Source organism: Elgaria multicarinata, chromosome 1 (genome assembly GCF_023053635.1).
Source record: "Elgaria multicarinata webbii isolate HBS135686 ecotype San Diego chromosome 1, rElgMul1.1.pri, whole genome shotgun sequence".
Lineage (NCBI taxonomy): Eukaryota > Metazoa > Chordata > Lepidosauria > Squamata > Anguidae > Elgaria > Elgaria multicarinata.
Window position 1 is genome coordinate 147,834,997 of NC_086171.1, and position 17,108 is coordinate 147,852,104.

The window sequence follows — 17,108 nt, forward strand, 5'->3', positions numbered from 1 at the left end:
AGACATGATGGTCCTATTTCAAAGGTCTTATATCATCTCCAATGTGATTTGAGTATGCCATGATTCATGGTTGGTTTTGAAACCCTATGGGTCCTTGTGAACCTCTCCCGGTCCTACTCATCATCTTCCATCAGCATAAAAATGATATGCTAGATGTATAGTGCGCCATCTGACAACATCTCTTTGGCTTTAACCTCTGTTCTTATAACCAGAAGTCCCCTGTTGGGCCACATGACAGTCTGAAAGGTGTTGTTTGTTTAGTAAGTTAAATAGTTTTGTTTCTTTGCAGCTACAGAGCAACTTGAATTTCTGGAGAGTAGAAAGAAACAGTACTTAAAGGCTGCAGTCCAGGCAAAGAAGAAAAATGATCTTGAACGAGCAAAGGTGTACTTGAGAACAGCTAAGAGCTTGGACCCAAAGATTGAGCTGGCAAAAAATGGCAAGTCAGTCGACATTTCCAAGGTTAGCAGAGAGACCCTAACTGGTATTTTGTGGAGGAGGCACCATCCATGCTGCCTTATATCACCTGATGCCCTTTGTTGCTGTTAAACACACCCTTTGTGGATTTATCTCAAAACATCTTATTGATTGATTGATTGATTGCACTTATATACCGCTCCCATAGCCAGGGCTCTCTGGGGGGTTTACAGAAAACCCTAAAACATCTTGTTCTACATTAAAGAGACATCCTTTTCCTTGGTTGATCCAGATGACAGTCTTGTACTATTTATCTTTCTGGAAGTTATCCTACTTTTGCTCCTTATGTTATAGGAGCCTTTTCTTTTTTTTTATTTATCTTTTGAAATGCTAGATCTGTTCAGAATATCCCAATCACTTTAGATATGTTTATAGAATCATAGAACAGTAGAGTTGGAAGGGGCCTGTAAGGCCATCGAGTCCAACCCCCTGCTCAATGCTTTAATATTTCTTCAGCTAATTCCTGAACCTGTCTGCTTGACTATCCCAGAACACAGCCACTTCTTACCCTGCCTTGCTTATGGGCACACAGTCATTGGTGCCCAAATTCAACTGTGCCCAAATTCAGGATTATTTTAGCAGGCAGAGGTTGCAGGTTGCTGGGGCTTAAAAAAGGGGCCTGCAATTCTGGGAGCAGAAGGCACACACATGTAGATGAATTATTGGCTAAATGCATAAGCCTCCCTTGCCCTGAGGAACTCAGAGCCACTTTTTTGTCACACCACCAATCTAAGTGGTAGATTGTATTGGGAGAAAGTAACCCTGTGGGCTTGAAACCTGAATGACTACTTGACCCTGTGCTTTTCACTCCCAAGTCCAGCATTCTAGCATTTGTTTCCACCTAGCTCAAACTACTGGGACAGAGTGGGACTAAAATGAAATCCAACATGAGTGCTGTGAATTCAGCCTAAGGAAAATGTTTTCCTTTGGATATGTGCCATTGAAACAAGTTATAGGATAAAATTCACAATGACTGTTCGTAGTAACAAACTTCGTCACTAGACAGCTACCTCCGTTTTCATATAGGTGGATCACGGCGGTGTTGGGCGTTCCAGGCAGTTGCATGTAAAGTTGACTTTCTCCTTGCTATGATTTAGAGGCCCCAGAAAATGAGCTTATTGACACCAAATGTCAGCCCTGTATGAATCCCGGGTGAAGAAGCTTTGCTTGTTGCCCTTTGCTTGTTTCCTCCCCTGCCCGCTTTGATCTGCTCTGAGTGGGTCTCACTCTGTTGATGCTGGCCTCTTTTCTATTCTCAGTTACCATTTTCTCTCCGGGGAAACTTTGACATGTTTTGTGTATTGCTGTACAGCTGCCTTCACCTCCTACAGATGACGAGGGTGACTTTATCTTCATACATCATGAGGATGTCAGACTCTCTCAGAAAGCAGAAGAGGTTTACACACAGCTCATCAAGCTACTGAGAGACCAGCATGAGGTAGGTAGAGGTGTGTTTGTGTGTGTGTGTGAGAGAGAGAGAGAGCAAGCAAGAGAGAGACTCTTTCCTGTTTCTTTAACCAAGAATCCTGTAGCAGACGTAGGAGTCCCTGTGTACTTCACACTGGCTTATTTTGCACATAACGCTAAACAATGATTTAGCTGCAAACCTTGGCGGTCAGGTGCTCCCTTCTGTTTTCTCTTCCTCTGGTGCAGTGGTGAGGAGGAAAAGGTTCCACCCTTAATAGCAGCCCAGAAAGAATTTTAGTTAAATAAATGCATCTTTTTCCATTTTTAAACTAACTTGCATCCAAATGTGGAACTCTGGCTGGCCTAAGTTATGGTTTGTTTAAACATGCCGGGGGCAAAGCATAGTATAAAATCAGGTTGTTAAAAGCCAGGGTCGTAAATTCATCAAGAGTTCCTATGCCCAGTTAGGCTGTAATGGGGATCAGTAGTTTAAAAGTAGATGTTGGATTTCCTGCTTGCGGTCACACTGGAAGAGGAGAGTGGGGGTGGGGGTGAGGGTGAGGCTTGCTGTTGCTTGTGCACATAGCGCCAAACTGGGAGAGTTTGCAGGGGAGGATTTTGGAGGGGTCCTGATGGAGTAAGTACGTTTATTTGCATGCAAGGGGTTGGACTCGATGGCCTTATAAGCCCCTTCCATCTCTACTATTCTATAATTCTATGCTTGCAGAAAGGATGAGGAAGGAGGGGTGTGTGTGTAGGCATGCTTGGATGGATGATGATGACTGGCTGTCGGCATGTGGGGGCTTGTGGGAATGAGTTGGCTGGCAGAGGTGGGGGAGAGGGAAGAAGTGAAATATGTTTTTGTTGATGCTAAAAACTGGGTTCAAAGCTGTTTTTATATGTTGCAGCTCAGAGCCCAGCTCTGCCTTGTACTTCGTCTTTTGGGCAGGTTACCTGACCTTTGTGATTACCTGTGACTCCATGGTGGTCATCTTGTGGTGGTGCCCAGATGATTTCTCAGATTGCCAAAAGTGCACACAGGCCCATGATCTATTCTTTCCTTTTTTCCAGAATTTAGCAATTCTGAATTCTTAATCTGCTCTCATGTCTTAATCTGTGGCTTATATAAATCTCTTGGGCTATGTGGATAAGTGTGACTGCACAGTACTGTTCTTTTTAATTAGTGTGTGTGTGTTTAACTGTTTAAAATGTACAGTTCTTCCAGTGGACAAACTGTAAAAGTGCTGTGTAACACACAATGCCTCCCTTCATCTCCCTTTAAGAAATTTTCAAAGGGAATTTGTGGTTGACATTCGTTTTGTTCTTTTCTGTTAATAGAAATGTGTGCAATATTCCAAGCAGTTCATGCATCTGGGAAATGTAACTGAAACATCCCGGTAGGTTTATAGTTCGAGATAACCTATAGCATAAAAGAATGTGGAGCTTAATAGAAACTTCATTCGGGAGAAACTCTGTGATTGAATTTTGCTTTCTTGCTCCAGGTCTAATTTAACTTTCTGTAGTTTCTTCCCCCTAAGTCTGTAAATTTGGAAAGGAGAACATGTGACCTTTCTGATGATGTTAGACTACAGATCCCATCGTCCCTGGCAAATAGCCATTTTGACTGGGGCTGATGGGAGTTGGGAGTTCAACAACATTGGGAGCGTCACAGGTTCCCTCTCCCAGCTGTTAAGTGTAACTTGGTGCTCTCAGCTTGAGACACTTAGAGGTATTTGTTCAGGCACACTTCGTTCACCACTGTTCTTAGCTTTCAGCACGTTAGTCTGGATCTTGTTGGTTAACCTGTAGCATAGCTGGTATTTGGGGCAGGAAACCATAATTAATAGCCTCTGAGGTCCTTTAGGTGCTTCTAGACAAGGCTTTTATTACACAATGACACTTCCTCATTCATGGAATTTTACCTTGGGGGGGTGTTGTCCAGATGTTGTCTTCCATTTGTAGCCCTCCTGGGTTTTCCTACTCCTCCCATCCTTTTTCTTACCATAGAAAATCTGTTAAGAAGGAAAAGACTGAGTAGCTACACAGTGGCCGTGTTCAGACGATCAGTGGGAGAAACAACGCAGTTTGGGTTGTCTCCCTTTCCCTTGTGTGTGCCGGTATCTCCGGAATTACCCACACTCCTCTGATCCCAGCACATGGTGTGGCGTGGCGGCTTCTCACCCACCCCACAACCCCTACTGCCAGCCATGTGTTGTAGAGTGGGTAAGAAGCCATCCCTCTTGCGTGGCTTCTTGCCCACCTCAAAGGACATGTAATCCGCAACATGGGTAAATAGGGAAATGCCAGTCGCAGGCAACAACCCAAGGTGGGTTGTTCCCCCACTGATTGTCGGAACCCAGTTAGTGTCTTTTGATTGGCAGTAATGGGAGCCCTCTGTCTGGAAGTCCCCTTTTTGTTTTGGGATGGCAACAGGGCCAGCCATCCTATTCGGTATGGTGAATCCTCCCTCCTCAAGAACCAGATCTGGAAGGATGGCTGATACCGTGTGCCCTTCCACCGGGAAGCGAGGCATAGAGCGGCTGGCTCCTCTGGACCATTTTATGAATAGGCCAGCCCCCCATGGCACATATTTTGTGAGCACCCGCCCCCCCCCCCCCCCGAATTCTAGATATGCTCACCAGCTCCAAAAAGTTGGGGACCCCTGGTTGGATTTGCATATCTGGTTCCCAAAGGTGTCACTAATGGAGGTTAAGCCCTTTGGGTTGTTGCTCTGCCAGCCTGATACCATCGGGGTCTGTTTCTAATTGCATCCCTGCTGCTGACTTCTGGCATGAAGCTGTTCCAGTCTTGAGTAAGGCCCAACCTTTGTCACCATTCACAAATTTAGCAATTTGGGGCTCTCTTGCTCCTCGATACTGGCTTTGCAACCAAAGGATGCTCTGGCAATGTACTTCTGCTGGTTCTCACATCTCCTGTATGCTGTGTTTCCTACGTTATTTTTCAGGTTTGAAAAACTGGCTCAGAATTGTAAAAAAGATCTGGACATCTTACAGCTCGCACAGGCCCAGGGGCTGGATCCCCCAAGCCATCATTTTGAAGAGAGAACCTTTAAAATCGTTAGGTATGAAAAGCCAAGGGCGCATCTTAAGCAAAACATGATGGGAAGGGTTGCAAATCTCTTGTTCTCACAGAGAGGTGAGCGTTACAAATCCCCACCCCACCCCAAAGCAACCTAGAATGCTGGAAACTTCTAAGCTGGAATTTCCTAATAGAGCAGAAGTCTTCCACCTCCCTTTTTCTTAAAGTGAGTGTTTTAGAATACAACTCAGCATTGCAAGGAAATATGGGGCTGCCGCCAAAAATGGAAATACTGTATTTAGTCCAAGTGCTCCTCTTCTTCCCATCCCTGCCCATGATGTCTGTAACTTAGCTCATGCTCTGATGTTTCCATGCTATGCATTTCTCCATGATACTTCTTTCTACACATTTCCTACATTTGGTACAGATTGCTGGAGTGATCGTGTGGTTCTTTTTCTTTGTTTCCTAGGATTTTTTCTGAACTTAATAGCACTGAAATGCATCTCATCATTGTCAGAGGAATCAATTTACCAGCTCCACCAGGTAGTCAACAATTGCCATGTAACTGTCTCTAAAGATCATTCCGATTGTGGGACTTTATGGTGATTGGATGAGGCATATTTAAGAGCTATATGGTCCCTTCCATCCACCTTGCATTTGACTTGACATGGGCTTTTCAAATTCCAAATACAAACACACAGAACATTGGCTTGGTCCGAAGTCCATGTGAGCAGAACTGAGCATTGGCTTGGTGAAAAGTGGGTGACAGTGATTTCCCCCTTCCCTGAGAAGTGCCCTATAAGTCTGCCCTAGAGTGATAGTGGACCCTCAGTGACTGGGAGGCGGCCGTGAGGAGCTGCAAGCGAAAGGAGGGATTGGTGAAAATTGTTTCTTTGCCCCACCAGTAGGAGCCTCCACAGCATTGGAAGCGCTTCCATGAATAGCGGAAGCCTTTCTATTTACGGAATGGCAACTCAGGATCCAAGCCATTGAAACTCAAGGGAGACACTTCAATATTAAACTGTTCCTGCTTTTGGGGTGGGTGGCTTCCAATTTCACTATGTGTATGGAACAGTTGTAGGATTAAAGAACTATGATGGCTGTTGCACTTCTGCAATCCCTATTTACAGATGTTTATTCCCCCCACCCCTAGAAGGGACCCTTCCACAGGGATAGAATGATCATGTGGGTTCCCCACTCATATGTTGCTTTCCTCATGGTTACAGCAATGGGAATATTTTGCAGAGAGGATCTGAAATGGGTGTCTTGCACTGAGTTGCATTGAACAGAACATCTGGAGCCCCTGGTACTACAAATGGGGCTCATAGTTACTGCTTCCACCATATGTATGCACTGAGGTGTTAAGCAGTTTTCTCCGCATCCACGAGAGCTAGAAACTTGATCTCTGCTCAATCAATACAAGTTGGGGATTCTTACAGTTTTTACCAAGCTGTTTAGGGCACAAGCAAGAGTATCTCTAAATATAGACTGCTACTTATTCTTTCCTGTGAGATCATTGGCAGTCTTCGTGTTTGAGTGCCAGCATTGTGTAGGGTTTAGGAGCGTTACATGTAATGCTGCCTTGATGGATCTTGTGCTTTGACCTCAGAGGGACTGCTTGCTTGACTGAAGTACTCTCTTTGCCTAGGTGTGGCACCAAATGACTTGGATGCATTTGTGAAATTTGAATTTCATTACCCTAATTCCGTGAGTACACATCAACGCCTATAATATATATAATTTTGGGGTATTTGTTTGTTGACATCCCAAAGAGGCAATATAAGATGCTGAGTTCCTGATTTTATATTTTAATAATTTTGCTTCATACTTCTTTGCTTTCCCTTATAGTTCCCTTTCCTTCCCCTTCCTCACTGAATGAAATTAATCAGAGTGAGGCTTGCTAGTGAGGAGAGAGAAACTTAAGCTAATGAAGCGTGCTTATAATATGGACTGTTTATACAATGCTTCTGAGTAGATCAAAGCACTTTGTGTGCTCAGTAATCCTTATCTAACAATTCTGTAAAGTAGATGAGTAATAATATCCCCATATTACAGATGAGGCTAAAGTGAAGTAGCTTACTAAGCCAAGAAATTTATGAACTTCTGCATAGCTCATTTTCTTGACAGTGGGTCGCTCTCCAGTGGAGACTGAACACCTCCTGCTTGCTAGCACCTATCCCCGCCTCGTTGTAGAACTATCTATGACCAGCGCAGGCCCATCAGCGGTAGGGATAGAAGGATGCTCACGTTCATACTTTGTTGCTTCTCTCTGTGCATTCAGAGAGCACGCCTTACCCAATTTTGGAAAGTCTTCTAGCTGGTTGCATCCTGACAACCGTTGTGAACAGCCTGCCTGTGTCTACAGCTTTTCCAGAGCCAATGCACACATAATATTTCTTCGGTGTAAACCTAAGATTTTAAGTGCACACTTCCAAAATATGTGTGAAGGAGATAAATGCATGGACCCTGCCCGTATACTCATCAGAGAGCCAGGATGGGCAATGGCCTTCCGTCGCATAAACCCAGATGCAAACTTGAGTTTGCTGCCTTGTAATATATGGAAAGCGCTCTCTCTCTCTCTCTCTCTCTCTCTCTGTGTGTGTGTGTGTGTGTGTGTGTGTGTGAGTGTGAGAGAGAGAGAGAACCTTATGTGCTGTTACTGAGTTAAATAAGGAAGAGCAAAGATCAAGCCAACAGAAACAGCACATAAAAGAAGAAAAAGGTGTGTGTAGGGGGTGAGGAACTGAATGAAGGAGATGGGAGCATAGAGAAGTGGCTACACTAATTGGGTCACTTTGTCCTTGTTCACTCCCTAGGGATATTTCTGCTTTGTTTTGGGGCTAGAAGTTAATTTATTTTATACTATGATTGGGTTGTCACAAAAAGCTTAGTAAATTATCTCTTTGGAGCACTTTTGTTGCAGCTTCCAAAGTTCATACTCTCTACCTTCTTGAGAAGAAGGAAGGCAAACAATAAAATACTGGAAATTGTGTGCATCACAGCTCTTATTCTGCAGCAAAGCAAAAGTAGGGAGGGTGCTTTCGCTGAATCTGGCTTACCTTTTTTTAACGTCTCCCAAACAGCATTTAGTTTTATTTCAAATATACACTTCTTCTTTTTTGCATCTTTAGTTACTTATGTAGATTTTACCCCTGGAGATGGCTTTATCTGTTATTTATTTATTACATTTCTATTCATTCGTGTTGATCATTTCTTCATACAAAAAGCAGATAAAATCTTACACTAAATGTTTGCTGAATATTAATGGTGTGTTACTGTTTTTAAATGGCTTTTAAGGAATTATGTGTTTGTGCTTTTCTTAAAACAGGAGCAAGCGCAGAAAAGTAAAACATCAGTGGTTAAAAATAACAACTGTCCAGGTGTGTGTGTGTGTGTTTCCTTTCACATTTTTGGTGGTTTTCTGTGGGATTGTCATTTCAGAACTAGGCTGAAAGACTGGAGATTACAAAGGGCTGAACCTTGTAGATGTGAAAGTATGTGCTTCACCACTGAGCTATGGTGACTCCACTAGGACTCATCTAGAGTATTGTGTCCAGTTCTGGGCTCCACAATTCAAGAAGGATGCAGACAAGCTGGAGCGTGTTCAGAAGAGGGCAACCAGGATGATCAGGGGTCTAGAAACAAAGCCCTATGAAGAGAGACTGAAAGAACTGGGCATGTTTAGCCTGGAGAAGAGAAGATTGAGGGGAGACATGATAGCACTCTTCAAATACTTAAAAGGTTGTCACACAGAGGAGGGCCAGGATCTCTTCTCGATCCTCCCAGAGTGCAGGACACGGAATAACGGGCTCAAGTTAAAGGAAGCCAGATTCCGGCTGGACATCAGGAAAAACTTCCTGACTGTTAGAGCAGTGCGACGGTGGAATCAGTTACCTAGGGAGGTTGTGGGCTCTCCCACACTAGAGGCCTTCAAGAGGCAGCTGGACAAGCATCTGTCAGGGATGCTTTAGGGTGGATTCCTGCATTGAGCAGGGGGTTGGACTCGATGGCCTTGTAGGCCCCTTCCAACTCTGCTATTCTATGATTCTATGATTCAAATCTCCGGATCTCTCTCAAGGACTTGCCACCCTGCCTACTGCCCCCTAGAAGGCCAACATTGCTCTTCATTGCACCACAGCGCCTGCATCTGATCATTTTTTAAAAGTTCCCACCTTCACCATGGTCTTGTCTGGGATCTGTTATCCCCTACTTTTTCACAGCTATTTCATATACATTTGCTGGTCTTTAATGTGCCACAAGACTCCATTATTTTTGCTGCAATAGACTAACATGGCTACCTCTTTGGAAATAGTGTAAATTGTAGAACATGTGCTTTAAAAAAAACTGACTAAGGAAGGTAACTTACAGGGTTGCAGAGATTCAACTGTATCCCTTTGAGTCAGGTCCAAGATTTTTGTTCCTTGAATGGAAGGGGTCCTTTTGGTTCTAGAGCAAGAACCTAGGATCCAAACCATTGGGTGGGTTTTCATGTCGCACTAACCCACCCTGCAAATAAACCACAGTGGGTTGCTTGTGCACAGAATTACCCACAGTATGCTCCCGACTATTTGGCTTGCCGTGGTTTGTTCTCCCCTGTCTTCCCCTCAGTCCTCAAGCCAGCTCCAATGTATATCACAGGGGACTTTGGGGCAAAACCTGTCTTGGCCACATTAATACATCATGCTAAGCCACTCTCCGAATAAATTACGCAGTGTGGGTTGTTCACAGTTGGGCACACAGTGACTTGTTCTCCTCCTTCACCCTCAGTCCTCCAACCGGGATCTCAGTGTTCTTTGTGGTAGAAGCTGTCTTGCCTTCAGCTCCCTGCTCCGATCACTACCTGGGTGTGCGTTTTTGGAGCCTCAAAATGTGTGTTTGGGGTTAGATAATAAAAATCAGCATCAGAAAATTGCACAATTGAGGTTGCAATTTTTTTGTTATTTTTTGTTGGCTGCGAAAAGAGGGGAAGAGCCAATATCTCCCCTTTCTGGACCTGCTGGAGCCTCAGAAGTATTGGAAAGGTGGGGGGCACTGAGAAGTGTCAGTCCAACACTTAACATTGAGAGGATCATGGCATGAAGGGGAGATATTGTCCCCTCCACCCTTGGCTATTTTCTCCCATTTTCAGTGCTTCTGAATTGTGCTACTGGATTCCTCCTTTCTTGTAGTATTTCTGGGAGTTAGTAATTGGATGAGTAAGTAATAACCCTTGGGTTTTAGTGCATAGTGTATGGATTTCACCAGAAACCTTAATCCCTAGCATTTTACAGAACCCTGAAGCTAAACTGACTGCTCAAACCGGTCCTTCTCTTGTACATTTAGGAGCAATTTAAGATATGCAAAAGGTACAGCTTGTAAAACAAAACAGCTGTTGTTAAATCTCTACCTTGGCTTTTAACATATGGTTAGAACCGTGATCTCACTTAATGCATATATTAAAATGGTTTTCTTGGCTTTGTTTCAGCCTGGATGGTACCATAGAGTCTCAGAGTTTAGGGATGAGTGAATATGACATGCAGTGGAAACAAAGTCGTAAGACTGATTTTCCACAGCCCTGTAAGCATGGCTCCCCACTCTCCACCAACCTCTCCCTTTGTTCAAATTGACAGTGGTAGAGCTTTGGCTATTGGGCGGTATAAAAATTTAATAAATAACTGGTCAGGAAAATGGGTGAAAGCATGAGCGTCATTCAGAGTGGAGAGTGCAGCTGTGAGCAATGTTCCAGGAGAATTAGAAAAATGGATATATAGGATTGGATGCAGAAAACTATGGGTGGGTCTGCTCTTGGATAGTTGGACTTTCTCTTCTCTGTCCAGTCCCCCCATATAGACATTCACATCCTTCTTTCCCCGCTTCCCTGCAATGGTGTGTGTATGTGGATCAAAGCCATTGTGTTTTGATTTCATGAGAGGTGACATTAAGCAGGACACACGGTACGACGTACACCTACGAGCAGACTGCTTGCTTGAAAGATCCCCAACACACGCTCTGTTTGATCTTGAATTGGTCCTGAGTGCTCTCGACAGTTGTGTGTGTTTCACGTATCTGTCCTTGCATTTCTAGAATATGATCAGCTGTTCAAGTTGAATATTAACCGAAATCACAGAGGCTTCCGAAGAGCAATTCAGGCCAAAGGAATTAAATTTGAAATTTTCCACAAAGGGTAAGTGTTTATGCCCAGTGTTGCATTGATTGAAAGCAAGGTCTTGTGACTTCCGCTTAGGAAAACTTGAGGATTGAAGAAGAGAGACCACATTCTGTCACTAGGAGAGCTAGTGGAAGTTAAAAACTATGAATAACTTGTTTGCATGGATCTGCCTGTTTCGAATGTTTCACAAGAGGACTGAAGCCATGGTGGGCAATCTGAGTCGAAGGGGCCGTAACAAAGATTTGTCGTCTACAGCAGATGCTGCTTTCATGTATTTGCAGTACTTGATATAATATTGTTATTACTTGATCTCCCTAGCTCAAGGGGAGGCAACCTGGTTCCCTCCAGATGTTTTAGACTAGAATTCCCATAATCCCTGGTCATTGAGCATGTTTTCTGGGGCATATGGGAGTTGTAGTCCAAGGCACCTGTAGAGCACCAGGTTGCCTATCCCTGCTCTAGATGGTTGGCTGTTTGACGCAAAAGCTACTTCTGCAGAAATTCCCATAGTTGGCAAAGCTCATGGGACTTTTCAATCCCTGCTGCCAGTATGGCACTTCAGTAAATTGTAGGATTGTCCAGTTTCAATCCCCCTGGGCCGTAAGACTTTTGTCATCCTGTGATTTGTTAGTTCCATTATAAAACAGAATCCTTCTTACCAAACGTAACGATTCAATGCATCCAACACCTGTAAGCCCCAAGGGGACTATGCCACTGGATGAGTGTTGCAGGGAAAAAATCCCTGTGTGTCTTCCTTATGATGCACTACAGGGCTAAACCAGCCATAGGGATGAAGCTGAACCCAACCTCGGTGGCAGACGGTCAATGTATCTTACAGTCAAATCACAGTAAGGACATGACCCTTATTGGCAATGTGGATCTTCATGTTAATTTATGTATTATTACAGCAGCAGTTTGAAAGGGTCCCCCTCTTGGCAAAAGAGCTTGCTAAATAAGGGATGATGTGCAACAATTCTACAACACAGAGCACTTCTTAATGCTTGCTTTAAGGTTATATAGACAAATCCTGTAATAAAGGTGACTCTTATCTGTTATGTACATGTTAGCTTTGGGCTGGGGCTCTTGCTTGCATAAGATAGAAGAAACAGAACACGAAGGTCCTCATTGCCTATCCTGTCTGCCCATATACACACCTCCCTCTCTCCCTTCTCTTCACTGGCAAAGAATGGATTGGATCCCCTTAGGTATGTCCTGTCTTTTGTGAGCATGTATTCGAACCTTCTAGTGATCAAAATGTATTGAAAGCAAGGTTACCAGATGAAATATGTATAAATTGCTTTTCTGTCCAGCAGGGCCCCCGAAGTGGTGTACAAAATGTTAAAGCAAACCTACAACAACCAACCAAACTGAACATATCTAGCTATAACACATCCCAGAGAACAGAATTCCCCCCATCTTAAAAAACAATAAAAGCTGAACCATACAGAAACATTTTGAGAGCCCAACTGAAACTAAACAGCTAATGTCACAGTTGGGTGCTGCCATAGAAAAGGACCTGTCCTTTATTCCCAGCAGGGTCTCTGAAGAAGATAGTCACCTATGGCAAGTTCATATATCCTGGTCCCAAACCCTTTAGGGGTTTGTAGAGAAGAACAGAGGCTCAGTTCATGGTGTAAGTTCAGGGGTGCGCAACTTGTGGCCCTCCAGATGTTGTGGGACTGCAATCCCCATCAGCCATACCCAGCATTACCAGTCGCACAACATCTGGAGAGCCACAATTTGTGCATCCCTGAACTTCCACTTTGAACTGGACCCGGAAATAAACTGGAAGCCAGTGCAATTACATTTATGCAGCCAGAAAGCAACCTCGCTGCCCTATTTTGCACAAATTACAGTTTCCAAACATCTTGTAAGGGCAGCCTCACATAAGATTATGTTGCAGTAATCTAAGAGGGAATTTATTAAGGCATGGCTCTCTTGTGACCTATTGCTAGGCAGAAGAATAGATAGATACGGCAAGTCCCATTCATGAGTTCCACTCTGATCTACATGACAACGCATCTTTTGTCATGATGAGAATGCAGATGCCATCCTCTAGATGCAAAGAGCTTCTACTTCTTGGGTGCTGTTCTGTCCAAATGCAGTTATCCAGGTTCCCAACCATGCTTTGAGGGCAAACCTGTTTGTGATTTTGCCTGAGGGTGGTACAGGGTAGAGATGCGCATGCTGGCCCTGCCCTCTGTGATCCTGTTTGTGCCTCTCCTGAGATCTCAGCTTCCCAGTGTTGAGCAGAGAGGTAGGAAGAGGAGTTCTACTTAAATTTGCCTGGGCATGATCTCTCCCCATGTTCAGGAAGCCTGATAAAGCATGTGCAGTCCTGTACATAGGTCTGACCCTCCGGTGAATGCCTGAACAAAGCTTACAATTTGCTGTAAACCAGAAATAAAAGCTTCTCATCTCCTCACATGTGAAGAAAAAGTCAGTGTGTAAGCCCAAGGCTTGCTGCATCTCCTTCCCATATTGAAGGAGGAAAGGGTGGGCCGGGGAGGGGGGAGGGAGAGAGAGGGGAAGAACTCTGCGGTGCACAGGAAATAGTTTGTTAGGCCCAACACATTTTTGACAAAGATCTTCAGGGGCGCGGTGAGCCAACATACCCCATATCAAATGGCACGTATTTCAAATGTATTCATTTGAAAATGGATCTTGCAGAAAGCCCAGTGGCATTGTTTTGTGTAGACTTTTGTCTCAGTGACCCTAAAGATCTCTGTGCATCATGCATTATCATTGTTTCCGAACTAACCCATTACGCCCTTGTCTTTAGCGTTTTTATAACAGTAATGAAATGCCATGCCCACCTCTGCTAGCACATTTTGCAATAAGCAATTCCCTTGACGTCATTTCTTAGCTTAAAAATGTGTCTGATCATGGCGTGTGTGAGTGACAGTAGGCAAGTGCATCGTAAGAGGGATACATGCCGTGTCTCCCGAGTTTTCTCTTTAGTTCACATGATGCGAAATTGTACTTTTTACCTCTATGTGTGATTTTTGTTGTAGTGGTTCTGTTGATCAAAGGGCTTTATAAATCCATCTTTGATCTCACATGAATGAATGAATGGTTGTAAACCGCCCAGAGAGCTTCGGCTGTGGGGCGGTATATAAATGTAATAAATAAATAAATAAAATAGGATCTTTGTCACAGTTTGATATCCTGAATGTGTTTGGATGTTGCTGTTTCTCCCCATGATTGTTAAGAGAAGAACCTAGTTGATACCCTGATGGTTCCCCCTCTTCCCAGGTCCTTTTTCAGGAGTGACAAGCAAGTGGGAACAGCACACTTGAAGTTGGACAAACTGGAGTCTGAATGTGAAATTAGAGAAATAATCGAGGTACAATACTTGTTTTGTTCAAGTAAGCTTTGTAAAATGAACTGCTGCTTATTCTTTTTGCACAATACACAGTCTGTGTTGAAATAGAATATGCTGCACTGATTTTCTCTCTATCACAGTTCCACTGCTAGCATAGCCACTTTCTTCCCTTCTCATGGTGCCTGCTATATGCTGATATAAAAGTGCAGGGTAGATGTAACTGAAGTTTTCCAAATATGCTTGTATGGTCGTTTGGATGATTTTAAAGCACAAGAGCTGTATGCTGGCTGATATAGTTCTCTCCTTCACCACTTCTCTTACAGTGACCCTGTTCAGACAACATACTAAACCATGGTGGCTAAGCATTTTGAGCAAAACATTATGGCTTAGTACCGTAGTGTGTGAACCATTCCTAACCATGGTGGCTACAAAATCCCCCAAACAACCAAATGAGGACTGACGAAATGCTAATTAGCTTGTGGGAGGTGGGCCAGGAAATGAAAAACTGGATGGGAGGGGAAATAGAATGGAGTACCTAGAGGAGGACATGGCTCACTCACTAGAACACTAAACAGGGGTACTCTACACTGCAACATTTTGTTGCAGATCCCACTGTAATATGTGTAATATCTATTTGGGGGCCTGCCACTGGAGAAGAGTCCAAAGAGTCAGAATCACATTTCTCTGGATTATTGTCATTGTGGTTAAGCTTTTGACATGTCTTCTCTTGTGTTTAGGTTTTGGATAGTAGGAAGCCTACTGGAGGGAAACTAGAAGTAAAAGTGAGACTCAGGGAGCCACTTAGTGGGCAAGACCTTCAAACAATTACAGAAAACTGGCTAATCCTTGAACATTAGTTCCGCCTAAGGTAGGAGCTATTTTCTAGATAGGCTGCTAATTGGTGTGAACAATCTTAATCTGCAACCCAGCTTTCACTATCATGACAAGTGTTTTGATATGTATTTATTTATTTATTACATTTTTATACCGCCCAATAGCCGAAGCTCTCTGTAGAGATTCATGTCCTAGTTTACTCTTTATAAATCATTAAATTATATTATTTAAAAACATTTCTTCTATCACCAGAATATCCAAGACTAAAAACCAGTTTCTTGCCTTAATTTTTAAGTCTTACTAGAGAAGTGGGTTACTACTCAGGAACAGAATTATATTACAGCCACAAGAAGAAAACCTCACTCTGTTACTATTTGATTTATTTAAAATAATTTTATCCTGCTTCTCCGCCAAAAAAAGGTTCCCAGAGTGGCTTACAAACAATTCAGAAAAAAACGGTCTCGTTTACATATGCTTGTAATCACTTCACTTTTAAAACATACTAAAAGTATTTTTTAGAGATTTCCTTTTGAATTTTATGTTTGAAAGCAAACTAAAACGTTTTTCTATAATGGATGCTAGACTTCCATTTATGATCTGTAGCATATTGCTGTACTGTCCTCGATTATACCTCTAAAACCATGCCCATTTTTCTTCCCATTACCACAGATCCAGGAATGCTAAAAGCTGCAGGATGGACTTTATATACATAGAGCTTCTGCAAGCACCAAAGATGTTCAATGAATGCACTACTGAACATAACATCTTTATTTTCATAACTATCATATAGTATGAGTTGGTAAGCTTTGTAAGTCTACTACTAGGAATGAAATGAATGGTACTGATCCACAAAGACAGGTTGACCTGTCTTAAGCCTTGGTGAGACTAATGTTGTTGGTACTACATGAATGTTACTTAACTGTTAACTGATTGACTTATACAGAGGAAGGATATGTTGGCAGAGTGGGCAAAAAGTTTTGCCTTACTGCATAGCAGTATACTAAGATGTACTGAAGCAGAGGAAGTTCATCATGAATTTGCAAATAAGTTTCCCAGCCCCAGAGTAAACTCTATTCTTACATACAAAAGGAGTTAGGTTACATAGCTATTACTGTTAACCACCTGTATATTTCTTTACATTGCCTGCAATATAGAATTCTTTAAACTACAAGTACATCTTTCCCAACCTTATTTAGAATGAGGCATGAGTCTTTGAAAGGGGCCTGTACCATATGAGAGGGGGCTAACAGCTGCTTTTAAGCCCTTCCCCCCCCCACTCAGCCTTTGTTCTCCTTGTGTTTTGTTTTGTTTTCAACTGAGGCAGAACAAAAGCTGAATGATTTAAAGAACCACAGCATTTTGGTTTTGTTTCAGCAAGTTGAGTCACTTAACAATTCAACTGGAAAAAAAAACATGAAACTCTTGCCTGTTTTAAAGAATATAAAACACACAATGCTAGGGGTCTAAAATTGCCTGCTTCCCCCCCCCCCACCCCAGTTTTCATAGCTCACAGGAGGCAGTTGCAGAAGATTTTCACAGTATGTGTGTGATTTCATAAACCTAAGTCTGCCATGCAGGCAGCATTTGTTTCTGTCTTAATCAGATAGAGACAATACAGTATTCAGTTTTTAATTTTAATAAATTTAATATACAAAACTACATGTTGAAAATAAAAATATAATATGCAGTCTTTTGCAGTGTTAACTGAATTTTAAAAGTACATTTTCTTTAAACAAGTACTCATTTCTTAACAATATGGTAATCTTAAGGTCATTTTAAAGGCTATGGTTGAAGCAAACCAGTCAGTCAATAGCATTTTGCACAAACATAACCCAAACAAATGATTTTCTGCAGCGGGGAGGAGGAAGAAAAACTCAG

At 42.9% G+C, this 17,108-nt stretch overlaps 1 protein-coding gene across 1 annotated transcript in view; it reads left to right on the plus strand.

Moving 5' to 3' along the window:
• The window catches only part of CC2D1B (coiled-coil and C2 domain containing 1B), a 37,064-nt gene extending 20,165 nt beyond the window's left edge, over positions 1-16,899 (plus strand). Inside the window, exons 16-26 of the mRNA XM_063138818.1 lie at positions 290-462; positions 1,790-1,915; positions 3,223-3,281; positions 4,850-4,966; positions 5,393-5,466; positions 6,572-6,630; positions 8,252-8,303; positions 10,987-11,086; positions 14,327-14,417; positions 15,134-15,264; positions 15,900-16,899. Of these exons, the coding sequence (XP_062994888.1) occupies positions 290-462; positions 1,790-1,915; positions 3,223-3,281; positions 4,850-4,966; positions 5,393-5,466; positions 6,572-6,630; positions 8,252-8,303; positions 10,987-11,086; positions 14,327-14,417; positions 15,134-15,253 (971 nt within the window). The 3' untranslated portion in view covers positions 15,254-15,264; positions 15,900-16,899. The remainder of the gene's footprint in view (positions 1-289; positions 463-1,789; positions 1,916-3,222; positions 3,282-4,849; positions 4,967-5,392; positions 5,467-6,571; positions 6,631-8,251; positions 8,304-10,986; positions 11,087-14,326; positions 14,418-15,133; positions 15,265-15,899) is intronic.
• Positions 16,900-17,108: the final 209 nt, after the last annotated feature.